Source organism: Trachurus japonicus, chromosome 9 (assembly GCF_045865225.1).
Source record: "Trachurus japonicus isolate A0001 chromosome 9, Traja_1.0".
NCBI classification, from domain to species: Eukaryota; Metazoa; Chordata; class Actinopteri; order Carangiformes; family Carangidae; genus Trachurus; species Trachurus japonicus.
In genome coordinates, this window is record NC_140915.1 from 9,055,111 (window position 1) to 9,081,643 (window position 26,533).

At 42.3% G+C, this 26,533-nt stretch overlaps 1 protein-coding gene across 11 annotated transcripts in view; it reads left to right on the plus strand.

The window, feature by feature from the left end:
* wdfy3 (WD repeat and FYVE domain containing 3) overlaps positions 1-26,533 on the plus strand; it is a 170,857-nt gene that overhangs the window by 112,835 nt on the left and 31,489 nt on the right. For 4 of the 11 annotated variants that reach the window (XM_085785866.1, XM_085785864.1, XM_085785871.1 and 1 more), the window contains 17 exons: positions 1,229-1,413; positions 3,617-3,848; positions 4,912-5,072; positions 7,336-7,447; positions 7,555-7,745; positions 8,467-8,619; positions 10,136-10,209; positions 10,909-11,070; positions 13,986-14,080; positions 14,948-15,068; positions 16,938-17,155; positions 20,120-20,316; positions 21,779-21,913; positions 23,028-23,207; positions 24,184-24,417; positions 25,328-25,427; positions 26,222-26,382. In XM_085785866.1, the coding sequence (XP_085641992.1) occupies positions 1,229-1,413; positions 3,617-3,848; positions 4,912-5,072; positions 7,336-7,447; positions 7,555-7,745; positions 8,467-8,619; positions 10,136-10,209; positions 10,909-11,070; positions 13,986-14,080; positions 14,948-15,068; positions 16,938-17,155; positions 20,120-20,316; positions 21,779-21,913; positions 23,028-23,207; positions 24,184-24,417; positions 25,328-25,427; positions 26,222-26,382 (2,711 nt within the window). The remainder of the gene's footprint in view (positions 1-1,228; positions 1,414-3,616; positions 3,849-4,911; positions 5,073-7,335; positions 7,448-7,554; positions 7,746-8,466; positions 8,620-10,135; positions 10,210-10,908; positions 11,071-13,985; positions 14,081-14,947; positions 15,069-16,937; positions 17,156-20,119; positions 20,317-21,778; positions 21,914-23,027; positions 23,208-24,183; positions 24,418-25,327; positions 25,428-26,221; positions 26,383-26,533) is intronic. The other 7 variants (XM_085785865.1, XM_085785872.1, XM_085785874.1 and 4 more) reach the window with 3 other exon arrangements.

Sequence of the window (26,533 nt, forward strand, 5' to 3'; positions counted from 1 at the left end):
TTTAGGAGATAAGTTCTGCTCAGTGTTGCAAAAATTCATTAAAATTCATTCATTTATAACTACACTTAAATCCACTGTAGGTGGATCAAATATTTAATATTTATCATTCTTTTGTGGTTACACCATTTGATATTTTCAGGGGTATTCAGTTACTTTTCTGAAAAAAAGTTCAAATGACATGAATCCAACATGAATGCAAAACTTACATATATATAATATATATACTGTATATATTTTAAGTAGCTGCTGCAGTCGTACTGTGAGCGACTACTTCCTGTTTCACAACAACCAAAACGACCGCATCAGCGAGATTAAAGTTTCACATTTATCTAATAACGATAATATTTGTTTATTTGTAGGATCCCCACCATTAGCCGATGTCATGACTTTAGCTATTCTTCCTGGGATCCTCGATGCAATTTTAAAAAGAACATAGCACATACACACATTCAAATAAATTCCTGTAGTAAAATTATTATACATTACATATTTCTTACTCATTGAATTTTCAATTTATTTAAATAGTCTATTAATACCTTTTTAAAAATGTGTTTTGAGTTAATATTTTTGATGTTATTAGGTACTGTAATGTGTTCCATCCTATAATGGCTCTGTATATTACATTATGTTTTATAAAGTTTGTCCTTGGTTTAGGTGCCAGTAAATGATCATATCTTGATTGCCTGGTTGCATATTTATTGACATTTCTGGTGAACTCTATAGTGTGTTTTTTTTTTTTATTGTTAATCAAATTACTCATGAAAGTTAGGAGACTTCATGCATGTCTGTCTTTAACCAGAAGCCATGATAAAGTCTGATGCATTTTTAAGATATTTGCATTGCAGTGAACAATGAAGAGCAACTCTAGCAGCTTTGTTCTGTGCAATTTGAAGTTTTGTAAAGGCAAGGCAAGGCAAGGCATCTTTATTTATATAGCGCATTTCATACCAAGGCAACTCAATGTGCTTTACATAAAGACAAAACATTTTAAAAAAGAAGCATAAGACAGAATAAAAACAAACAAAACACTAAAAACAGAGTTAATATCTTTGGTGGCTGCAGATGACCAAATAGTCGATCCCAGCGTGTGTCTGAATCTAGATTTATTTTTGAAACAAATAAAGACATCAACTTCCTCTTCAAGGATTTCACTCAGTCATCCTGCTCCTACATCTGACTCATCAGTATTGCCTCTCTCTCTCTCCCTCTCTCTCTATCGCCCATCAAGCAGCCGACGAGTCGAGTGAAGAAGCCTCCTTCTATGAGATCCTGCCCTGCTGCGCTCGCTTCCGCTGCGGCGAGCTGATCGCCGAGGGCCAGTGGCACCACCTGGTGCTGGTGATGAGCAAAGGCATGTTGAAGAACAGCATGGCCACGCTGTACATCGACGGGCAGCTCATCAGCACCGTCAAGGTAAGAAATAAACACAACAAAAAACCTGACACAGATGATTCACTGACATCTGCACATATAAGATATAAAATCATCACAAATTTACAGTTGAAGCTTAAATGTTTCACCATCTGTTGATAATTTTGTGTCGTTTATTCTGATGAATATTTTATTTTGGTCCGGCCAGCCGTTATAAACTCAAATTTGTTTCAGAATGATTCAAAATTAATATTTAAGATAAGATAAAATAGGAAAAGTGAGACTTTATTGATACAGACTGGGAAATTACTGTTTTCGTTATATACATAAAGCAAAAAGAAGAATATTTTGAATAATATATACAGACTCCCGCAGACTGTGATACTTGCACAAAAAATGATTTAATGGTAATAACACAACGTTACCAGACAGAGTTGTTTTAGAGGTAAATTCATGCAAAACCGCTGATGCGCGTTTCCGTTGGGGACAGTTTTTCATCAAGCAGTCTCTGTATTTCCCTCTAAAACAACTCTGTCTGGTAACGTTGTGTTATTATCTCATAGCGTGGTGAATGTGCAGGTCACAACTTGTCCACCAGAGCGTTGTGGAGTTGTTGGATTGTGTATTTGATGAGTTTGATGAGGGAAACCAAGAAATCCCATTAGCCTCCGTAGCGTAGCTCTGAGCAGCTCACGGCTCTGCTCCGCTGTTCTAAAAACAGCTTGCACCGACAATTAAAGGTAACAAACCTACTGCTATGACTACAGGGATTATGGCAATGGGCCAATTTGCCTAAATGCTGAACTATCCCTTTAAAATCTGACATGGAGACCAAGGTGAAAGACAGAATAGGGTTTCAGCAGCAGCCTCCTCCTCTCCGCTCCGTGTCCTGTGGTTTAGTGACTTTCCTCCTGAGATTAGAGAGCAGAGCCAGAGGAGGAACAGCTCGGTCCACCACAAGTCTCTGATAACGACGGCTTCATTTCCCGTGGAGCCCCTCGCACAGGAAACAACGACACGCTGCAGTTCACTCCTCTGTGTGTGTGTGTGTGTGTGTGTGTGTGTGTTTATTTATTTCTTTGTCCCCGGAGAACAGCACAGCACTGCACACACTTTATCTCTCGTATATCTCTCCCCCGGGTGCTCTTCACCGCAAAATGAAAATAAATCCGCCCGGTAACCAGACGAGGACACGTTCAGTAGATTCTGTTAATTACACATGAACTGACGAGAGGAGAGGTGTGAAGATCACTCCCAGAAAACTAATACAAACAGACCTTTAATGAGAGAGACAAATTATAAATGAGTGTTTATATTTTATATGTAACTGTGTTGGGACGGCCGCTCAAAATAAAAGATAAACACGAAACATGAACTCTTTGTAATAACACAATATTAGTGCTGTCAAAGTTAACGCCTTAATTTTGGCGATTAATTTTAAACATTTAGCGCGTTAAAAAAAAAATAACGCTGTTAATGCCGTTTTGTTTACTTCCGGTGGCGATTAATTACAGAAAATTGTGCGATTAATTAGTTAATTTTTTAAAATCGATTGACAGCCCTAATGTCATAAAATATAAAGACAAAACCTTAAAATATGAAGCTCAGGTCCATCTATGTCAAAAACTGTTGTGTTCTCAAAGTGGCGTCAGAGGGTTTAAGTGGGTCCCCAACTTTTTCTTGAAATTTTACCACTTTTTTTCCAGAAATTTCTCTAAATGTTTCCAAAAAACCTCACACCATTGGCCCTAATTGGAACATACTGTACAGTGACTAAGAAAAGTACCGTTATTCAGTCACAGAATAAGTATTTCTGGTGTTTGTTTCAAAATTTTGTCCAATGGAGGGTCCGTGGTCTGATTTGTGTCAGTTTAGGGATCCTTGATGTGAGAACCACTGGTGTAACATTTAAGGGCTGCAGTGTGAAATGATAAAAAAATATCATAAAAGGTGACCTGGGGCTCAAACTGACGTCTCCAGATGTGTCACTCTGTCTAAAATGATGTAAAACGACTTTAAATTGACAAATGAACCAGTTATTTCATCTGTAGTTTGCATCAATCTGTTTTTTTATTTTTTATTTCAGCTCCTTTTCTGTTGCAGCTAAATTTAAAAGTTGCATAAATTTCCCTTCATAGAAATCACTAACCTGGATCTCCTCCTCTTCTTCCTCTTCCTCTTCCTCCTCCTCCTCTTCTTCCTCTTCCTCTTCCTCTTCCTCCTCCTCCTCCTCCTCCTCCTGCAGCTCCACTACGTCCACAGCGCTCCGGGCGGCTCCGGCTCCACCAACCCCCCCGTGTTGAGCACGGTGTACGGCTACGTGGGCACGCCGCCGGCCCAGCGGCAGCTCTCCAGCCTGGTGTGGCGCCTCGGGCCCAGCCACTTCCTGGAGGAGGTGCTTCCCGCCGCCAGCGTCGCCGCCGTCTACGAGCTGGGGCCCAACTACGGCGGCAGCTTCCAGGCCGTCTACCTGCCCTGTGAGTCCCTCCCCTTCCTCTTTATTACATTTTTAAAGGTATAATATGTAGGAATTCCCAGTAACACTTTACTTGAATAGGTATTCATAAGATTGACATAAAACTGTCATAAACATCAATGAATCCTTATGACAGCCGTCGTTAAGTGTCATTCGCTAAGTTATGTCACTTTCGATGCAAAGTTGACATTGTTTGAGATGTTCCTTGTTATGAGAACTTGACATAATTTTTAAAGTTTGGCAATTAGGTCTGCTATGACAGTTTAAATTGTCTTTATGTCAAGTTGTCAGAACAAAAACATCTCAAACAATGTCAACTTTGCAATAAAAGTGACATAACTTATCGAATGACACTTAACGACGGCTGTCATAAGTATTCATTGATGTTTATGACAGCTGTTATGTCAGTCTTATGAATACCTATTCCAAGTAAAGTGTTATCGAATTCCCCCCATCTAGCGGTGCGGTTGCATATCTGAACGTATTCTTGATGTTGCATTCACGTGAAATCGGGCAGACGTCAGACAGACAACAGACACTGCATGTAACAGGATAAACAAGCGTCTATGTAAACAAGTGGTCCGCCAGCACGAGGCAAAACAATACAGGCGTGACAATATGTTGTCATGGTGATGTCGTATTGTTTACCTGACCCCGACGGCCGTCTGCCTGACTGCACCTGAATGCAACACCAGTGCCTCCGTCCTTCCTCACACTACACAGTGGTGACAGTTTTAACAGGCCGAGCCGGCAGCTCTGCTGAGTTTCCGTGGTTACCTACGGTCACGCTGCCACTCAACGTAAAAAAATGGCGATGTAACATGGCCGCCTCGGTTCGGTGCGTCGCCCACTTATGTATTTGTAACGACTTGTAACAACTCATTCTAAGGTACCAGAAAGCTTTCATTTGTACGCGGGTGTGATTCCACTTCAGTGAAATACGTATTTATGAAAGCAACGTTTGATTTTTGCTAATAAAAAGCCAAATAAGTTACATACTGGGGCTTTAATCCCCCTATTTTTTTCTAAATCTCTCTCTTCTTTCTTCGTCTTCTTCTCTCCAGGTAAAGACTCGAAGACGGAGGTGGCGCCGGCGGCTCCGGTGGCGTTGGTCCCGGAGGAGAAAGTGTCCTTCAGCCTCTACGCTCTGTCCGTGTCCACGCTCACCGTGGCCAAGATCAGGAAGGTCTACAACAAGCTGGACAGTAAAGCCATCGCCAAGCAGGTCAGACATACACACATCCTGTTAAACACTGTGTTAGTGTTTCTGTATGTGCAGAATTACAAGAACTGAAGAGACTGTGGAGACTGAAAATCAATTAATTAATGAATCCATGTTTATGTATAAAGCACCTATAGCACAGCAGCAGAACTAGATATTAAAAGCTTCTTTATAAATAAGTCTTGAGTTTGAATTTAAAAGAAAAAGTAACAGAGTTTCATTATGTGGATGGAAATTTAAGATCTCAGACGAATATGAGGCAAAATAAGATTATTGCTGTTTTTAAACACAAACATTAAAAAGCTTAGAATCTGGATGTGTAGCATTTAAAACCATGACCTGAAGGAAGAGTTGTGTTTTATTTTTAGCGAAAACACAAAGCTGAAAAATGTTTTGACAGGACAAATAAGTAAAACTTCAAATAGTTTTCAAACCGTTTTTATTTGCAGCAGGTTTGAAATAATTCACTCTGCTCTATTTATTTAATCTAAATGCAAATACCGGTAGTTTATTTAATGTTACATTTAATATCTGACAATGAACCACTAGCCACTTATTTGCACTTAGATTCTTATTAATTATTTTGATGGTTAATGGAAACTGGTCTGGTCTATTTACTGTATTAAACCCGTTTATCTTTGTTTAACAGCCTGAAAGACGCACACTTTTATTCTGAATGACAATAAAGTCTAGTGTAACCTCTCACCTCGGCTGTGAATTTATCCCTATTTCCTTAATTCAAAGTGCAAAACAATTTAATATATTAGAAATTTTTTGTTTTGTTTTTAAGTGAATGTAGTTGTGTAGTGAGCACTCACATTCAGCAGTGAGTTTACTTTATTAAAGTGTCTGGGTGAGTGAGAGAGTTTCCTGTGGGACGGAGCTAGTTGGTAAAAATAACAGCGTGAAGCTTTTCACTGCAGACCTTTAGAAAATGTGCAAACTGTGCAGAGACGACAGATTTCTATCCTAAATAATGAATAAATACACACACATAAGAACTCTGTGGAGGTTTCTGTTGCTCATTTATATTTATAACGTTAAAAAAACCACACTCACAGATGTAGTATATATATACGTCCAGGTGCAAGCTGAGGTCACGGCCACTCGGCCCGTTTGCATGAACGTTCACAGGTTCACGGCTGATAACACACTCGCTCCGTTAGCAATAAGTGTGTGTTTGAGCCCATAATGAGCTCCGTCTCTCTCGTCCTTATCTCGCCCCACACCTGTCAAACCGTTTCCTCTCTAAAGCCGAGGGAAAGTGCTGCAGAGGCGGCGCTTCTCCCACAGCAGAGGATTGTGGGAGAAACAGGAAGAGAGCACTTTGTTTGTTCGTTTGTTTGTTGTGGCAGCAGCAGCTTGGAGAAGTCATGTGTGTTAACAAAACTAAAAAATACTGACAGTTTTTCTCCTGCTCAGATGAATAAACGGAGATCCTGCAAAAATAATTGGAAATAAATACAAATTAAAGGACAAAAACACTGAATTTGAGGAGAAAATGATTTAATACAAGTGAAATTAACCATCTGTGCAGCAAAATCTTTAAAAAAGGTGGAAATAAATGAGCTCAGATCAATGTTTAAATGTTGGAAATGATTAGAAATCATTGTTTTTTAGATTAAATGACTCAATGTCAGACTCACTACAGCACAGAAATGAATGACAAACAATTAGATGAAGAAAGAAGAAGAAAATAAACGACTAATTTGATGAAACATTAGTGAAGTATAATGAAGCTGTCACTTGAAACAAGCTGGAAATGAACCTAAAACCAAGAACTGGTTCTGTTTGCACATAGAAATGAGCCCAGATATAAACGTCAAGTCAGTTTTATAAGACACTGAATGAAAATATTTTCTTTCATTTTCTTTTTTTGGAAATATGCCTTTATTTTGTGTTTTCTGAGTTTGTGTCTCTGAGTTTTAAAAAAACTGGTTCATCTCCATCTGTTTTGACTTGTTTTTATTAGTAGATTATTTAACTTTTTCAAGATTTCCTGGTTTAACTGAGACACATTCATGACCAGTTTAACAATAAATCCAGATATTAAAGGTGGAAACTAGTAAATAAATATTAAAACAAGGTCATAAATCTCATATTTCCAGATCTAAGACTTAACTTTTATATTTTTGTTGCAGTTTTTTAGCTCCAACTTCACATCCACAACAAGTATGAAACAAAAACAAAAACAAATGGGATAAATTTGCCAATAATCGATGAGAATTCAATAAACCTGTGTGTGTCTGTGTGTGTGTGTCTTCAGCTGGCCGTGTCCTCTCATGAAAACGCCACCCCGGTGAAACTGATCCACAACGCAGCCGGACACCTGAACGGCCCGGCCCGGACCATCGGAGCCGCCGTCATCGGGTATTTAGGTAAAACTACTTCCTGTTTTTATCTAAAAAAAAATCTCTAAATTAATGTTTTTAATTTTTTTTTATCTAACGTGACGTGTTTGGATGTAAAACCGTCTCTCCTCCAGGCGTCCGAGCCTTCGTGCCCAAACCCGTGGCCACCAACCTGCAGTACGTGGGCGGAGCGGCAGCCATCTTGGGCCTGGTCGCCATGGCGTCGGACGTGGAGGGTCTGTACGCGGCCGTCAAAGCTCTGGTGTGCGTGGTGAAGAGCAACCCGCTGGCCAGCAAAGAGATGGAGCGCATCAAAGGCTACCAGGTGAGGAGGAGATGATAACAAAACGTTACGAGTAGTAGTAGTAGGAAATACACAATCCAACAACTCCAAAACGCTCTGGTGGACAAGTTGTGACCTGCACATTCACCACGCTATGAGATAATAACACAACGTTACCAGACAGAGTTGTTTTAGAGGAACATTTATGCAAAACCGTCTCTGCATTTCCCTCTAGAACAACTCTGTCTGGTAACGTTCTGTTATTATCTCATAGCGTGGTGAATGTGCAGGTCACAACTTGTCCACCAGAGCATTGTGGAGTTGTTTGATTGTGTATTTGATGAGTTTGAAACCAAAAGAAACCAAAGAAATCCCATGAGCCTCCGTAGCGTAGCTCTGAGCAGTTCACGGCTCTGCTCCGCCGTTCTAAAAATAGCTTGCACCGACAATTAAAGGTAACGAACCTACTGCTACGACTATAGGGATTAATTATGGCAATGGGCCAATTTGCCAAAATGTTGAACTATCCCTTAAACACTTATCATAGTTGAGCGTTGTTCATTTAGGTTCATTAATATTTAGGTGTTTTTTTTATTTAAATGTCCAGTAACTCACCTCTGTTTCTATAATGTAGAGTTTTCTCCTCTTGACACATTCATAAACTCAGAGGAAACATGTTTTGTTATTTAAATATTATAATTGTGTGTGTGTGTGCGTGTGTGCGTGTGTGCGTGTGTGTGTGTGTGTGTGTGTGTGCGCGCAGCTGCTGGCCATGCTGCTGAAGAAGAAGCGCTCGCTGCTCAACAGCCACATCCTCCACCTGACCTTCTCTCTGGTGGGGACGGTGGACAGCGGCCACGAGACCTCCATCATCCCCAACTCCACCGCCTTCCAGGACCTGCTGTGTGACTTCGAGGTGAGACCTTCAACCAGAGCTCAGACCGGGTCCCTGTGGCCTATCACATCCAGATTTAATTTTTTTGACAGTCAAGTAGGGATGTACTGAATCCAGGATTTGGTTTCGGATTTGGCTGAATTTTGGGCTTTTTTATGGAATACATGTTAAGGAAGAAAAATAGCCCAAAATCTCAAAATTGATCAGTGCATGAAAAAACAGTGTTTTTGCCTGTTAGTGTCTCATCTTAAACACAAACATTAAAAAGCTTAGAATCTGGTTGTGTAGCATATAAAACCATGACCTGAAGGAAGAGTTGTGTTTTATTTTTAGCAAAAACACAAAGCTGAAAAATGTTTTCGTTCGTTGACGTAATGCACAGTTTTTGCTCTCGCATCCAGAGATATGAGCAACACATTTCATCGTCAAACGTCCCAACAAAAGGTGCCACAACTCCACATACTGTAAAGAGTTGGGACAGGGACAATGATTTGTTTGTTTGTTTGTTTGTTTTTCTGGGCAAATCAATGTGGATGAGACACAACACAGATCAGACCTGATCACTGATCCAGTATGTCATGACATGACATGTTGGTCAGTGAGACCGGATTCTGATTAGGGATGGGAACGACACGGGATTTGGAAAATCGATTGTCGAGGCCCATGTGTCGACTTTTTGTCGAATTGTTGGCCCTTTTTTTAGCACGAGCGGACGAGGCAGCACGCATTCGGTTTCTTTTTTTTCCGTACATGTCCGCGGTCCTCTACGAAGAATGCAACCATTGCATCCACCTGTTTTGCCGATGGTTTTGCCCTTTTTGCGGAGCCGGACTCGTCATCAACAGCGCACCATCACCTGAGACTGCAGGGAGCCCGGACAGCTGATCTCTTGACTCTGTCGCCTGTCAGCATGCGCGCACGCTCCCGTCACATGTGAAGCAGAATGAGGGTCAACTCAAGTGGCTATCCCATTTAGAAAAAGTGGATTTGTTTTATTTAAAATATTTTATTTCATTAGGGGAAAAGTGGCACTTTCTGCTGTTTATTTGAATAGGAAATATTGAAAGACAAAATGCAATTTACACATGGAAATCCCACAAGCCCCGCCCCCTCAACATGTCGACACTCAATTTTTTTTGTTGAGGGGAGCATGTGTCGAATGTCGGTCGTTTTGTCGACAAAAAGTCCCATCCCTAATTCTGATCAGATTTTAAAAAAAAGATTGAAGATTGAACAAGGCCTCTGATCTGATCTGATTTCACGGTATGGCTCGGTTTAGGTGCTTTTCCATCACAGATGAGTTCTTCATAGTTCCTCCTCAGTGGGGTCGTCATGTCACGGCGGCTACGGCCACATCGTCTCACTCTCTTTTTTCAGCTCCAAACTCACTCATCTGCACCTGGATCACGGACCACAGCCTGGTTTTCCTCACAGCTGACATTTAACTCACATGAAAGAACAACAACAGTCTCAGTACAGATCAGTGGACGCTGCTGTCGTTGTGTTTTTAAATTTTCTTCCCCCCCCCCCCCCCCAGGTCTGGCTCCACGCCCCCTACGAGCTCCACCTCTCCCTGTTTGAGCATTTCATCGAGCTGCTGACTGAATCCAGGTAAGAGTTACTGAAAACACCCAGACAACGACGTCATCGACACCTGTGTGTTTCTCTATATTTTTTATTTATTTTTAACTTTATATTATTCACTTTCAGTAAAATTTGTCACATTAACCCACAAAAACCTGTTTATTTTCCCATCTGCCCTCGTGTATACAACTTTATTTACCTGTTAAAGTCCCACTTCAACCTGTTTCTCACTCTTAATTAAGGAACTGTTTATTATTTATTTATTATTTACCATAAGAGGAAGAGGACAAGACAGTTTTTTTTTTTAACTTGCAGCCAAAAGCCGTTCTTTCATGTTCAACATCTCCAGGTTTCATTTCAGGATGTTTGAGATTTGAATGCTGCACTTAATGTTTTGTGAAAGTATTTTAGAACAGAATGGAGCTACATTTGTGTCTTTATTATTCAATTAAAACAAAAACAAGTTGATTTAAATAAAAAAGATATTTTCAATCAAATAATAACTCACTTCAATTGAAAAAAAAAAACCTTTTCAATCAACGAAAAAAAGGGTTCAAATGCAATTTTTTGGGTCTCAAATTTTTGAAAATTGTTAAAATCAACTTTTTTTTTGATTGAATAATAAAGACACAAACATCTCGAAGCAGTTTTCCATTTTATTTTCCACTTTTACTGTCATTCTCATATCAGAAACAGTTTTAACCGTGTGTGTGTGTGTTGGTGCAGCGAGGCGGCGAAGAACGCCAAGCTGCTGCGTGAGTTCCAGCTGATCCCTCGGCTGCTGCTGACGCTCAGAGACACGTCGCTGTCGCAGCCGACCGTCGCCGCCATCAGCAACGTGCTCAGTCTGCTGCTGCAGGGCTTCCCCAACGCCTACGACCTGCTGAGGTGAGCTCTCCTCTTCCTCTTCTATCTCCTCTTCCTCTTCTATCTCCTCTTCCTCCTCCTCTTTCTCCTCTTCCTCCTCCTCCTCCTCTTCTATCTCCTCTTCCTCCTCCTCCTCTTCCTCCTCCTCTTCCTCTTCTATGTCAGTCTGCTGCTGCAGGGCTTCCCCAACGCCTACGACCTGCTGAGGTACACACACACAACTCCTCTTCTATCTCCTCTTTCTCCTCTTCCTCCTCCTCTTCCTCTTCTATCTCCTCTTCCTCCTCCTCCTCTTCTATCTCCTCTTCCTCCTCCTCCTCTTCTATCTCCTCTTTCTCCTCTTCCTCCTCCTCTTCCTCTTCTATCTCCTCTTCCTCTTCTATGTCAGTCTGCTGCTGCAGGGCTTCCCCAACGCCTACGACCTGCTGAGGTGAGCTCTCCTCTTCCTCTTCTATCTCCTCTTCCTCCTCCTCCTCTTTTATCTCCTCCTCGTCCTCCTCCTCTTCCTCTTCTTTCTCCTCTTTTATCTCCTCCTCTTCCTCCTCCTCTTCCTCCTCCTCTTTTATCTCCTCCTCTTCCTCTTCTATCTCCTCCTCTTCCTCCTCCTCTTTTATCTCCTCCTCTTCCTCCTCCTCTTCTATCTGTTCTTCCACTTCCTCCTCCTTCTCCTCTTCCTTCTCCTTTTCTTCCTCCTACTCTTCCTCTTCTATCTCCTCTTCCTCCTCCTCCTCTTTCTCCTCTTCCTCCTCCTTTTCTTCCTTCTACTCTTCCTCTTCTATCTCCTCTCCCTCTTCCTCCTCCTCCTCCCTTTTATCTCTTCCTCCTCCTCTTTCTCCTCCTTTTCTTCCTCCGTATCTTTCCTCTTCTATCTCCTCTTCCGCTTCCTCCTCTTCTTTTATCTCCTCCTCTTTCTCCTCTTCCTCCTCTCTTCCTCCTCCTCTTCTATCTCTTCCTCCTCTTCTATCTCTTCCTCCTCCTCCTTTGTCTCCTCTTCCTCCTCCTTTTCTTCCTCCTACTCTTCCTCTTCTATCTCTTCCTCCTCTTCTATCTCTTCCTCCTCTTCCTTTTCCTCCTCCTCCTTTGTCTCCTCTTCCTCCAAGGTCGCCCTTGAAAATGAGATCTCGATCTCAACGGGTCTTTTACCTGGTTAAATAAAGGCTAAAAAAAATTCCTCCTCCTTTACTTCCTCCTACTCTTCCTCTTCTATCTCCTCTTCCATCTCCTCCTCTTCCTCCTCCTTTTCTTTCTCCTTTTCTTCCTCCTACTCTTCCTCTTTTATCTCCTCTTCCATCTCCTCTTCTTCGTCCTCCTCTTTCTCCTCTTCTACCTCCTCCTCCTCCTCCTCTTCCTCCTCCTCCTCCTCCTCTTCCTCCTCCTCCTCCTCCTCTTCCTCTTCCACTTCCTCCTCTTCCTCTTCCTCTTCCATCTCCTCCTCCTCCTCCTCCTCCTCTTCCTCTTCCACTTCCTCCTCTTCCTCTTCCTCTTCCATCTCCTCCTCCTCCTCCTCCTCCTCTTCCTCCTCCTCCTCCTCTTCTATCTCCTCCTCCTCCTCTTCTTCCTCTTCCATCTCCTCCTCTTCCTCTTCCTTTTCCTCCTCCTCTTCCTCTTCCTTTTCCTCCTCCTCTTCTTCCTCCTCCTCCTCTTTTATCTCCTCCTCGTCCTCCTCCTCTTCCTCTTCTTTCTCCTCTTTTATCACCTCCTCTTCCTTCTCCTCTTCCTCCTCCTTTTCTTTCTCCTACTCTTCCTCTTCTATCTCCTCTTCCGTTTCCTCCTCTTCTTCTTCCATCTCCTCCTCTTCCTCCTCCTCTTCTATCTGTTCTTCCACTTCCTCCTCCTTCTCCTCTTCCTTCTCCTTTTCTTCCTCCTACTCTTCCTCTTCTATCTCCTCTTCCTCCTCCTCCTCTTTCTCCTCTTCCTCCTCCTTTTCTTCCTCCTCCTTTTCTTCCTTCTACTCTTCCTCTTCTATCTCCTCCTCTCCCTCTTCCTCCTCCTCCCTTTTATCTCTTCCTCCTCTTTCTCCTCCTTTTCTTCCTCCTTATCTTTCCTCTTCCATCTCCTCTTCCGCTTCCTCCTCTTCCATCTCCTCCTCTTCTTTTATCTCCTCCTTTTTCTCCTCTTCCTCCTCTTTTATCTCCTCCTCTTCCTCCTCCTCTTCTATCTCTTCCTCCTCTTCTATCTCTTCCTCCTCCTCCTTTGTCTCCTCTTCCTCCTCCTTTTCTTCCTCCTACTCTTCCTCTTCTATCTCTTCCTCCTCTTCTATCTCTTCCTCCTCTTCCTTTTCCTCCTCCTCCTTTGTCTCCTCTTCCTCCAAGGTCGCCCTTGAAAATGAGATCTCGATCTCAACGGGTCTTTTACCTGGTTAAATAAAGGCTAAAAAAAATTCCTCCTCCTTTACTTCCTCCTACTCTTCCTCTTCTATCTCCTCTTCCATCTCCTCCTCTTCCTCCTCCTTTTCTTTCTCCTTTTCTTCCTCCTACTCTTCCTCTTTTATCTCCTCTTCCATCTCCTCTTCTTCGTCCTCCTCTTTCTCCTCTTCTACCTCCTCCTCCTCCTCCTCTTCCTCCTCCTCCTCTTCCTCCTCCTCTTCCTCTTCCACTTCCTCCTCTTCCTCTTCCTCTTCCATCTCCTCCTCCTCCTCCTCCTCCTCTTCCTCCTCCTCCTCCTCCTCTTCCTCTTCCACTTCCTCCTCTTCCTCTTCCTCTTCCATCTCCTCCTCCTCCTCCTCCTCCTCTTCCTCCTCCTCCTTCTCTTCTATCTCCTCCTCCTCCTCTTCTTCCTCTTCCATCTCCTCCTCTTCCTCTTCCTTTTCCTCCTCCTCTTCCTCTTCCTTTTCCTCCTCCTCTTCTATCTCCTCCTCCTCCTCCTCCTCCTCCTCCTCCTCCTCCTCCTCCTCTCACACACCCTAACCACTCGGCCGTCTGGCTCCGCCCCCTCAGGTTCGGTCAGTTCATCTCCTCGACTCTGCCGACCTTCGCCGTGTGTGAGAAGTTCGTCGTCATGGAGATCAACAACGAGGAGAAGATCGATGGAGGTGATTATGATCAATAATCAATATCTGATCAACTGTGATTGATTGATTGATCACTGATGAAGTGATGAGTAGAAACTAAACAATGTGAAAAATCGTCTTCTTCTTCCTCGTCCTCCTTCTCTTCCTCTTCTATCTCCTTTTCTTCCTCCTCTTCCTCTTCTATTTCCTCTTCCTCCTCCTCTTCCTCCTCCTCCTCTTCCTCTTCTCTCTCTTCTTCCTCCTCTTCCATCTCCTCTTCCTCTTGTATCTCCTCTTCCTCCTCCTCTTCTTCCTCCTCTTCCTCTTCTATCGCCTCTTCCTCGTCCTCTTCTTCCTCGTCCTTTTCTTCCTCCTCTTCCTTTTGTATCTTCTCTTCCTCGTCCTCTTCTTCCTCCTCTTCCTCTTCTATTTCCTCTTCCTCCTTTTCTTCCTCCTCCTCCTCCTCCTCTTCCTCTTCTATCTCTTTCTCTTCTTCCTCCTCTTCCATCTCCTCTTCCTCTTCTCTCTCCTCTTCCTCTTCCTCTTCTATCTCCTCTTCCTCCTCCTTTTCTTCCTCCTCTTCTTCCTCCTCCTCCTCTTCCTCTTATATCTCTTTCTCTTCTTCCTCCTCCTCCTCTTCTGTCTCCTCTTCCTCCTTCCTCTTCTATCTCCTCTTCCTCGTCCTCTTCTTCCTCCTCTTCCTCTTCTATCTCTTTCTCTTCCTCCTCCTCATTCTCTTCCTCTTCTATCTCCTCTTCCTCCTCCTCTTCCTCTTATATCTCTTTCTCTTCTTCCTCCTCTTCCTCTTCTATCTCCTGTTCCTCCTCTTCCTCTTCTATCTCTTTCTCTTCCTCCTCCTCATTCTCTTCATCCTCGTCCTCCTCCTCCTCTTTCCCTTCGTCTCCCAAGGCAACGACGACGACTTCGGCGGCCTGCTGTCGGCCAACCTCATCCTGCTGAGGAACCGTCTCCTTGACAACCTGCTCCGACTGCTCTTCACCACCAAAGAGAAATGCAGCGTCAACGCCCAGTGAGGAAGAATCCACTTTCTTTTATTACGACCTTTCAAAATAAAAGTCCCCAGCAGCAAAACAAAAAGATCATGTTTGTTTTACAGCCTTTCAAAATAAAAGTCCTCAGCAGCAAAACAGAAAGATCATGGCTGTGTTCGAAATCGCCCCCTATCTCGGATGTAGTGCACTAACTATATAGTGTGTTCGCCATTTTGTAGTGTTGCTTCGAATTCCCCGCGAATAATTTCATCCACTATGTAGTGGATGACAAAACACCCACAATGCACCGCAAAATTGAGTGAACAAGCGATGTACACTACTTTCTACTCCCGTATGTATCCCACAATGCAATGCGGTCGTGTTTTGCCAGAGAAGAAGAGCAAGCTAATTAGCATGTTAGCTACGATTTCTTTAGGTTATTTACCAATAAACTCCTCAGACGTATTTGCCTTCGCTCCGGTTGCCCGAGGAGCAGGGGTTGGGCAGCAGCATCCGAATAATAAATGGCAACATTAAATCAACCTAATAAAGAAACTGTAGTAGAATATGGAGTAAATACGAGCTAATGAGCTAAGCTAATAGCCACAGCTCACGGTCGGGACACACAACAGTAGTTGACCAAACCAAACTTCCGATATTTCAACAGAAAGAGAGAAACACAACCACGCAGAATCACATCCTTAAAGGACAATTCCAGGCGAATTCAACTCAGGGGTGTATTTTCATATCATTTTAGGTCTAAAAGAATGAATCTGAAGATTTTCAGTTTAATCGCTCCTGTTTTGCGGTAGCTGCGTCTGTCCGCACATCGCCACGGCAGCAATGAATGGGAGTGGATGTAAGTTCCGCTGTTTAGGCTGTTTCCAGCCCTCAAAGCCGCAATTTTTTAGTAGTAGTAGATGGCTACTCAAACATGCACCGAGAAGTTTATTTACTTCAAGCAAGCCGACATGTTTGTAAAACTAGATCTAATTCAAAGTCTCCCGGAGTCTCGCGCGAGACCCAGTTGCCGTGCTCGGTGTGTTCAGGTGCAGTGGGAAAAGCTACCGTTTGTGTCATAAACACAGGAATATCAACTCTTTACTTGCTTCAAGTAAAAAAAACTTCTCGGCGCATCTTTGAGTAGCCATCTGACGCTGTCTGTGGAAAAAAATGTACACTAGAAGCAAGTAAAGAGTTGATATTCCTGTGTTTATGACACAAAAGGTAGCTCCGACTGCGCCTGAATACACCAACACTGCAACTTCGGGCTCGCGCGAGACTCCGGGAGACTTTGAATTAGATCTAGTTTTACAAACATGTCGGCTTGCTTGAAGTAAATAAACTTCTCGGTGCATGTTTGAGTAGCCATCTGACGCTGTCTGTGGAAAAAAATTGCGGCTTTGAGGGCTGGAAACAGCCTAAACAGTGGAACTTATCCACTCCCATTGCTGCCGTGGCGATGCGCGGACAGACACAACTACCGCAAAACAGGAGCAATTAAACTGAAAATCTTCAGATTCATTCTTTTAGACCTAAAATGATATGAAAATACACCCCCGAGTTGAATTCGCCCGGAATTGTCCTTTAAATGTTCCCGCAAGTGTCCGGTTTTTCTTATTTTATTTTTATGTGTCCGATTTGTTTACATGATTCTCGGCACGTCTGCTTCCGCGTCTGCAACCACGTTCAGAAAATGACCGTCTAGTGTCCGAATTCTCCTCCTGTCGTTCCCGACATCGTGTACATGATGTAGTGGATAGGGAGTGAGGGAATGAGTGGATGATTTCGAACACAGCTCATGTTTGTTTTACGGCTTTTCAAAATAAAAGTCCTCAGCAATAAAACAGAAAGATCATGTAGCTCTCCTCTCTCTCCCTCCCTCCCTCCCTCTCCCCCCCCTGCAGGGCGTGCGAGGAGCTGGTGCGGACGCTGGGCTTCGATTGGCTGCTGATGTTCATGGAGGAGCACCTGCACTCGAGCACGGTGACGGCGGCGCTGTGGATCCTGGTGGTGCTGCTGGCCAACCAGAGCATCCTGAACCGCTTCAAGGAGGGGCTGAGCGGCGGCGGCTGGCTGGACCACACCGACTCGGTGCTTAGCAACAAGATCGGCACCGTGCTGGGTATGAATATAAAAATATACGTACTGTCCTTTAAAAGTCTGTGAACCACGCCCACTCCTCCTACTCTTCTTCTTCATCCTCTTTCTCTTCCTCTTCTTCCTCCTCCTCCTCTTCCTCATCTTCTTTGTCCTCCTCCTCTCATCTCCTCCTCCTCTTCCTCCCTCTCTTCCTCCTCTTCCTTCTCCTCTATTTCATCATCTTGCTCCTCTCCTCCTCTTCCTCCTCCACCTCTTCCTTTTCTTTATCCTCCTCCTCTTCCTCCTCCTCCTCCTCCTTCTGTCCTCTCCTCCTCCTCTTCCTCTTCTTTATCCCCCTCCTCTTTCTTCTCCTTTTTATTCCTCCTCCTCTCCTCTCCTCCCTCCTCCTCTTCCTCCTTCTTTTCCCCCTTCTCTTCTTCCTCTTCCTCCTCTTCCTCTTCTTCATCCTCCTCCTCTCATCTCCTCCTCTTCCTCCTCCTCTTCCTCTTCCTTCTCTTCCTCTTCTTCATCCTCCTCTTCCTCCTCCTTCTCTTCCTCTTCCTACTGTCCTCTCCTCCTCTTCCTCTTTGTCCTCCTCCTCTTCCTCTCCCTCTTCCTTCTCCGCCTCCTCTTTCTTCTCCTTTTTCTCCTTTCTTCTCCTCCTCCCCCTCCTCTTCTCCTCCTCCTCCCCATCCTCCTCCTCCTCTCCTCCTCTCCTCTCCTCCTCCCCCTCCTCCTCCTCCTCCTCCTCCCCCTCCTCCTCCTCCTCCTCCTCCTCTTCTCCTCCTCCTCCTCTTCCTCTTCCTCCTCCTCCTCCTCTCCTCTCTTCCTCCTCCTCCTCCTCTCCTCTTCCTCCTCCTCTTCCTCCTCCTCCTCCTCCTCACATTGAGTCCTGAGGTCAGAGGTCAACTACTCTAACGCTGTGTAACGTTGTTGTCATGGTAACGTGGCTCAGCAGACGCCACCACCACCTCCTCCTCTTCGTCCTCCTCCTCCTCCTCCTCCTTCTCTTCGTCCTCCTCTTCGTCTCCTCACTCTGGGAACGCTTTCCGTCGGAGCTGGCCGTCGTTCAGTAAACAGAAAGCTGCTCAGTTTGTGCGACGCACGGCCCGGGGTTCGTCTCGTCTTCTTTTTTTCTTCCTCCTCTTTTTGCCTCCCAGCTGCTCAGTCGCTCCTCAGCTCAGTCGTCTTCAGCCTCGATGGGTTTTATAAGTTTTTCTGTAGCTGATGCTCATTATTTATCATTGTTAATGTGATTATTGTCATTTGGTTCATGTTTTACAGTCGTCTTTGTTGGATTTATGTAAAGTACACTGCTCAAAAAAATAAAGGGAACACTTAAACAACACATTGTAATTAAGCAATATATCACGACAGGCCGTGGTATATGCTCATTATACGCGTCGGGCCGAACAACGCCCCTTAGAGTGGTATAATGAGCATATACCACGGACTGGAGTGATATATTGCTTTTATAAAACGGTTACAAATAAAGGCAATATAAAAGAGGGATACGCAATCAATTTCATGTAGTTTTATTCAACCAGAAATACATATTATCCAATAAAATAGCCCCACTGTGAAAAAAATAGTCCCACCTCTCCAGACGTTAGCTCCAAATTAGCTCTGCATCTCGTCTTTTCCTCCGCTTTTTTTCAGGTGAAAGTCACTGCTCAATCCCCTCTACCATTGTTAACCCTCCCCGCAGGTGAAAGTTCACCTTAAACATGTGGATTCAACTACTTTAGTCCGTTTTTTAACATCGTAAAAACATCAGCTGTCTTGGGCTACGGACTGCAACAGTCCGTTGTCATGGATACATGACAACAACTTCCATTCATAGCAGTCATACGTGCCTGACGCGGAGTGATAGCTTACGCTGTGATAAGGCTTTAGAATAGTAGCCGTGGTATATGCTCAATATACCACGGTTAACAACCAATCAGATTGCGGGATTTCACCTTTCCGTTTTATAACTCCAAATATATCACACTCATGTGAAATCAACCTGGGATGATAATTTTGATTTACATTGATAATTTTTATGTTATGTTGTTCTCAACACACTCTACTATATATTGAATAACTTGAGATCTAAGATGTGTTGTTTAAGTGCTCCCTTTATTTTTTTGAGCGGTGTAGTTTTTAGAGGGCTTTTATTTTGAAATTAGACCTCCAGCTAAAGCTAACGTACTGTCTGTCGCAAAGTTAGTTACGGACAAAATACAAGTGGTTGAAAAAAAGTGTTTTTGTGTTCAAGAAGAATCATTCGAGGACCAGAGATAATTCAAGCCAATGGGTTTTCACAATAAAAGCGGTAGTTTCAAAATAAAAGCCAGACGAAATGTTCCAAATGACAATAATTGAAAACATAGAAAAAGCACGCACATCCCAAAATCTGAAAAGCTGGGTGCCGGACATAAAAAGTCAATGATGAAAAAGAAAAAAAAGCTCCAGAGCAATAATTTATTATTATTATTATTTATTATTATTATTATTATTATGATAATAAATTATTGCTCTGGAGCTTTTGCTGGTGTGCAGATTTTTTCTTTTTCACCAAATGACAATAATAACATGGACAATGATAAATAATGAACATCAGATGCACTTTTATTTAAAATAAAGAACTCAAACCTTTTTTTATTTTTTCATTCTGTAATTATTCATTTATCCTCCAGGCTGAGAACCACTGACGTCGCTGATTTAAAAAGTAGTGTCGTGGCTGAGCGTAAACAAGTCGTGGCTGTAGTTCCTCCTCCTCCTCCTCCTCCTCCTTCTTCCTTTGAATTATTCTGTTAGTTCTCAGTTTTCCAGAGTAAAATCCTGCGTGATGATGATGATGATCTCAGTCCAGTGAGTAGCAGCCACCACCGCTGAGCTCAGAGCTTCCTGTAGCGCGCCGTAGCCGTAGCCCGAGCTGTAAAATCCTCTCTTATGTCGTTTTTTTCCTGACTTTTTATTCATTTATTTATGTATTTATTTATGTATTTATTTTGTTCTTCAGGCTTCAACGTGGGCCGCAGCGCCGGCGGCCGCTCCACGCTGCGGGAGATCAACAGGGACGCCTGCCACTTCCCGGGGTTCCCCGTGCTGCAGACGCTGCTGCCCAAACACACCAACGTGCCGGAGCTCTACTTCCTGCTCATGGCTCTGTTCCTGCAGCAGCCGGTCACCGAGCTGCCGGACAGCCTGCAGGTACATGTTAGTATACAAACCTTCTTCTTCTTTTTTTCCTTCCTCCTCCTGCACTAAACACTAACGCTCCAGAAATAAAAAGCTACAAGACGAGTCACTGGCTCTCATTCATGAAATGTGAGCAGCACAGATTTGTGTGTAAACTGTGTGCAGATGGAAATTTACGTGGATTTCCGCATTCATCAATCTTTTTTGATTCCTAGATGGAGGCATTTTGCCCCTAAAATTTGAGACAATGCAAGTACATTTTTAAAAGGGATAGTTCACCCAAAATTCAAATTTCACTCATTATCTACTCACCCTCATGTCGACTAAGAGCTGGGAGAAGTTTCAGAGTCCTCCGTGGCTTCTCTGAGTTACAGCGGGGCTTCGTGCAGCACTGCATGTCCATATGACGGTTGTGAATGGGCCTCACTTTTCTTCGTCCAAAAAGACACACCGAAAAACATCCAGATACCTCCATAGTGCTTTGTCTGTAATGTCCCTCTTGTATTGAAGCCCCAACATGAGAAATTGTTCCGAAAAAAATTAAACAAGTCTATGTTTTAAGCTTGTTTGTAGCGGAAGCTCCCAGTGTTGTTCTGCCGGAATCTCGCGCGATTTGCGGAGCCGTGAACTGGGTGTCAATGCAAATCCCGCGAGATTTGGACGGACCAGGAAGAGCAGTGCTAGTGCTAATTGTCAAGGTTTATTGGCAAAATCTGAATATACTACCCATTTATATATTTGTATAAGTGTATAATCGCTATAAAATAAAATTTGTTTGGTTTTCGTAGCTTTATAATTCTTCTTTTATATATTTACATATAGCAAGGGTCTTGCTTTAGAGTGTCGCCATCTTGCGCAGCCATGTTTGTACAGTACTGTAAATCCTGCCAGCCACAGAGCGCGTTTCATGAGTTTCGCATTCATAAATAAAAAAGAAGAACCCTTTAACGGTGCTGAAATGTGGAAGAGGTGACTCAAAGTATCCAGAATCTGTCATTACACATCATGAATGAAAAGGAAATGTGAATATTTGCTTTGCAAGTCGCCCCTAAATTTTCTGTTTGCACTCCTACATTTAAGTTTAAGTTAAGCGCCACTTTGCTCCTTGTTAAAAAAAAAAAAGAAGTTAGTCTGGAGCTGTGTGTTGTGCTTGTGTAAATGTAGGAATGCACATCAACATTGCTTGTCACTGTTGGAAATTACAGTTGTGTTCACAATACGCAGCCGCCTCTAAAACACATAATTTAAACATGACGAACAAACAATTCGATTTTTTTTTTTTTTTTTTTTAATGTGCAGATCTACACAGATTGACTAACCTTTCATGAATGAGAGCCGCTGTTTGCACGTGTTTTTGGTTTTGCAAACTGCTAACACTGAGACGCTAACACCTCGTAGTGTTGAACCATGAGTGTGTGTGTGTGTGTGAAGGAGTGTGTGACTGTGTGTTACCCCAGTGTGTGTGTGTTTGTCCCCTCAGTTTGACCTGGACTCCATCTGGACCTTCATCTTCGGCATCCCGGCCTCCAGCGGGACGGTGGTGGGCTCCATCCACAGCGTGTGCACCGAGGCCGCATTCCTGCTGCTGGCCATGCTGCGCAGCATGCTCAACCTGGTGGGAACACACACACACACACACACACACACACACACTGAGACAACATCCACATTTCATATTTACGTAATTTTCAAGAGGAATCACAAGATTTTTAATGAAGTAGCAGGAAAAAATATCATTAAAGTGGAGAAAAAAGGCATCTTAGATTATAACGTGTTAAAGTAAATTCCCTTCAATGCCAGAATTTGATTAACACACATTCAGTTGTATTGGCTGTTAAATGATCAGTTGCAGCCGTTGTGTTACAGCGAGGCCTTTGAAGGTTTCTGGACAATATGTTTCGATAAAATATTAGATAATATAAATAATATAAAATAGAAGATTTTTAATAGAGTAGAAGGAAGAAGAAAAAAACATTCAAATAGTTGATCAAGTGGAGAATAAATGGCATCTTAAATCAAGTTAACATGATTATAATGTGTTAATGTAAATTCCCTTTAATGCCAGAATTTGATTGAAGCACATTGAGTTGTATTGGCTGTTAAATGATACACAGTTATACAGTGATACAGCGAGGCCTTTGAAGGTTTCTGGACAACATATTTTATTGTTTATAGTTCATGCATATTAAAGTTAAAGTTTGCACAAAGCAGCACATTTGTCCATTATTAAACACTCGGAAAAAAAGTAACCCTTTAATTTGCATTTAGAACAAATAAAAAATGTCAGAGTAGTTTGTAATTAATTATGATTGAGTATATAAATCTGATGACAAAATTCATGTTTATTTTCCCCCATGAACTGGATAAAAATATTTTAATTACATACAGTAGTTTGTCAGTAAATTAGATTCAGCACATTTTCCCCCAAAAGCTGAACACACACATTTGTTTTTAAAGATTAGTAAGACGTTTCTCTTGTTTATCCTTTGTATTTCCTTTATTAAAAAAAAGGATCAATCATCCTGGATCGAGTAGTTTAAATCAACTCCACACACACACACACAGTCGTCCTCCATGTTTCCTGCAGGACGTCCTGTGGTTGAGTCGTAAACCGACACCTCCGCTGCTGTAACACAGGAAGTTTCCCTCCCAGTGAGTGATTGTGATTGATTTAAAGTCAGAGTTTGATTGGTTTGTTCTGGTTCTGGTTGTTGTTGTGGTTGTTTTAGCCGTGGCAGTCGGAGGAGGAGGGCTCCTGGCTCAGAGAATACCCCGTCACCCTCATGCAGTTCTTCAGGTACTTGTACCACAACGTGCCCGACCTGGCGCCCATGTGGCACAGCCCCGAGTTCCTGTGCGCCCTGGCAGCGTCCGTCTTCCCCTTCAACATCCGGCCGTACTCCGAGATGGTGAGTCCCAGCGTCCTTTAGCTCCTCCTGGCTGCACGAAGCGAAATGTGTTAAGACTTTTTCTTTTTTCAGCATATGAGGAGTTTTTTCTCCAAGACTGAGCAGATTTAAAGCTTAAAATCAAATCAAAGTATTGATCAGTAAACCTTCTCCACCTGCTGCAGATTTATTGTGACTGGGCTGAAGTTATTTATTTAGGAGTGAGAGTCGATGCTGCAGCTTTTTCTCTGAACTTTCTGATAGTTTAGTTTCCTGAGAAAAACCACAGAAACAAGAGGGAGCAAGGTGATTTTTTTTAAGGAATAAGCGATAATGATAATTTTATTTGGTAACACTTTATAGTAAGTACACACTATGAAGTATTAGTTAAGCATTAATAAATACTGAATTCTTCATTTATAATGCATGAATACTCATTAGTTTGTAGTTTATAAATACAGTTAGTGCTTATCAATGATGAGTAAAACATGTTTAACTGTTTATAAACTACATACTAATGAGTATTCATGAATTCAGTATTTAAAGCTTAACTAATGCTTCATAGTGTGTACTTATTATAAAGTGTTACCTTTTATTTTCCCACCGACAACTTCCTGCTTCTCATAACCAATACAGATATATTTTAATAGTTTATATTCACACCGGAGGTTAAGAAAGGCTCTGATGTAGTGAGTAAATATGAATTAAACTTTATAGCTCTAAATACTATAACTGACGTCACTACTGTTGTAAAACAAAAATCAACTTTTGTTAGTGTTTCAAGTCAAATTAAGGGGCAAACAGACTGAAAATGAGGGAACTCAAGGAAATATTGAGGAATTATATTTGGCTTACGTAAATCAGCAAATGTACCTTTTTGGAGGTTGAATAAAAATACAAAATAAAATCTTTAAAAGCAAGAGAATAGAAGTAGTAGAAAGTTTAAATAAAATACAGTAAATTAAGTTAAGTGCAAATAAGTGAAATTCTCCTCCAGGTGAGCGATCTGGACGACGAGGCGGGGTCTCCCACCGAGGAGTTCAAGGCCTTCGCCGGCGACTCGGGGATGAACCGCAGCCAGTCCGAGTACTGCAACGTGGGCTCCAAGACGTCGCTGACCAACCACCCGGCCAAGAAGTACGTCTTCGACTTCATGAGGGTCCTGATCATGGACAACCTGTGCATGACGCCGGCCAGCAAGCAGACGCCCGTCATCGACCTGCTGCTGGAGGTGAGGAGGACACACGGCCTCGGCCAATCAGAGACAGTTTAACGGTTTAACCCTTCGAGGTCGGTGCCGTCGTATACGATGGCGGGGAGGTTGTTTGATTCTTTCACGTCTGTCTCTGCAACGTCGAATGATAGCGACGTAATTCTTTTTTTATTGAAAGCGAGACACTTTGGCCTTTAGAAATAATGAGAGGATTCAAGGGGGTCCAAAACTTTTTCTTGAAATTTTACCACTGTTTTTCTAGAATTTTTTTTACTTTTTTTGTGTGTGTGGGGTTACCACTTTTTCTAGATTTTTTTTTTTTTACTTTTTTTTTTTCATTTTTCATTTTTTTCTAGAATTGTTTTTGAAACATTATTCAAACTGTTTTCTTTTAAACTTTTCTAGAGAATTTTTTTCTTTTAGAAATGTTACCACTTTTTCTAGAATTTTTTTTTAAACTTTTTTTTTTCATTTTAAATTTTTTTCTAGAATTGTTTTTGAAACATTATTCAAACTTTATACTAGAATTTTTAAACTTTTTTGAGAATTTTTTTTTTTACCACTTTTTCTAGGATTTTCTTTTTTTTTACTTTTTGGGGGGATTTTTTACATTTATTTCTAGAATTGTGTTTGAGACATTTTTATCACTTTTTTTTTTTTTTTTTTTTTTTTTTACATCTTACCACTTTTTTCCTTCCTTTTTCTGATCATGTAGCTTTTTCTACATTCATATGACACCACTACAGGATGAATATGCTGAAAGCCCAGGTTGTCTTGAAAAAAAAGGATGTAAATTATCTGATTGTGCATCACAGGGCTGAAGTTTTACAAACATTAATACACAAGGAGAGAGAAATAAAATACAGAAGAAAATGCCACAGACTCTAAATGAAGGGTTTAAATCAACTCCCTCTCTCTGTCTCTCCAGGCGTCCCCGGAGCGATCCACCAGGACTCAGCAGAAGGAGTTTCAGTCCAACATCCTGGACGGAGTCATGGAGCATCTGCTGGCTGCAGACGTCCTGCTAGGTCAGCACGAAACTACTCTCACTGCAAACCTCACAATGAGTCGGCACTTCCTCCAAACATCATCATCATCATCATTGTTTTACACTCGTCTTTAACCTTCGAGAAACAAACCCACAAACACACGACTTCAGATTAACGCCGATGTGAGCTGCTCGTTCAGCTCGGACGTGGATTTGTTGTTATTCTGTATCTCTGTTCAGTGTTTGCACCATGACTCAGCAGATCTCACAGCTGTGATGCAGAGAGAGCTGCAGACACTTTCAGCGTATCACATGAAGGCAAAAGGCAAATTGACTTGTGTACCACAATTCATTCATACAGGCAGTTTAAAGTGCATGAAAATCATAGACAATAAAAACACATTCGAAAGAAAAAGAGAGAAACAAGCCAGTTAGAGACGGTTTAAAAGATAAAAATAAATTAGTTAAGAATTAGAATGATTAAAATCAATGAAATAATGTATTTAATTTAGATAAAAACTGCAGTAAATAATAACAACTTTCCCTGATTTAAACAAATTGATACAGACTCTTGTATCCTGCAGCCTGTTTCTTCTAGATTCAGAATCATCTAAAAGATATTAACCAGCACATTTCAGCCTGTTTTCTATTGGACAAAAATATAATAGGACGATAAAATTATAGGACACTGTTGTTAACTGCAGTGTCAAAGCTCATTACCTCTGATTAAGACATAACAAAGGAGTGTATATATATAAATATGAAAACGTGACATCCCTAATGAGTGTACAACTGTGAGTACAAACCTGTCTCTGTCTCTGTCTCCGTCTCCAGGTGAGGACGCGTCTCTGCCTCTCAGCAGCAGCGGCAGCTACCAGATCCTGGTCAACAACGTCTTCTACTTCACCCAGCGAGTGGTGGACAAGCTGTGGCAGGGCATGTTCAACAAGGACTCCAAGCTGGTGGTGGACTTCATCGTGCAGCTCATAGGACAGGTACACAAACAAGAAGACTAAAACAAACATGAACACAGATAGATGGATGGTTTATGTGAATGTGATGAGAGAACAGGGAACAAGAGTCCCACTTGGATTAGTGGATTAGAAGAATTTCCTGTGCGTCAAGAATCAACATCGTTTCAATAAA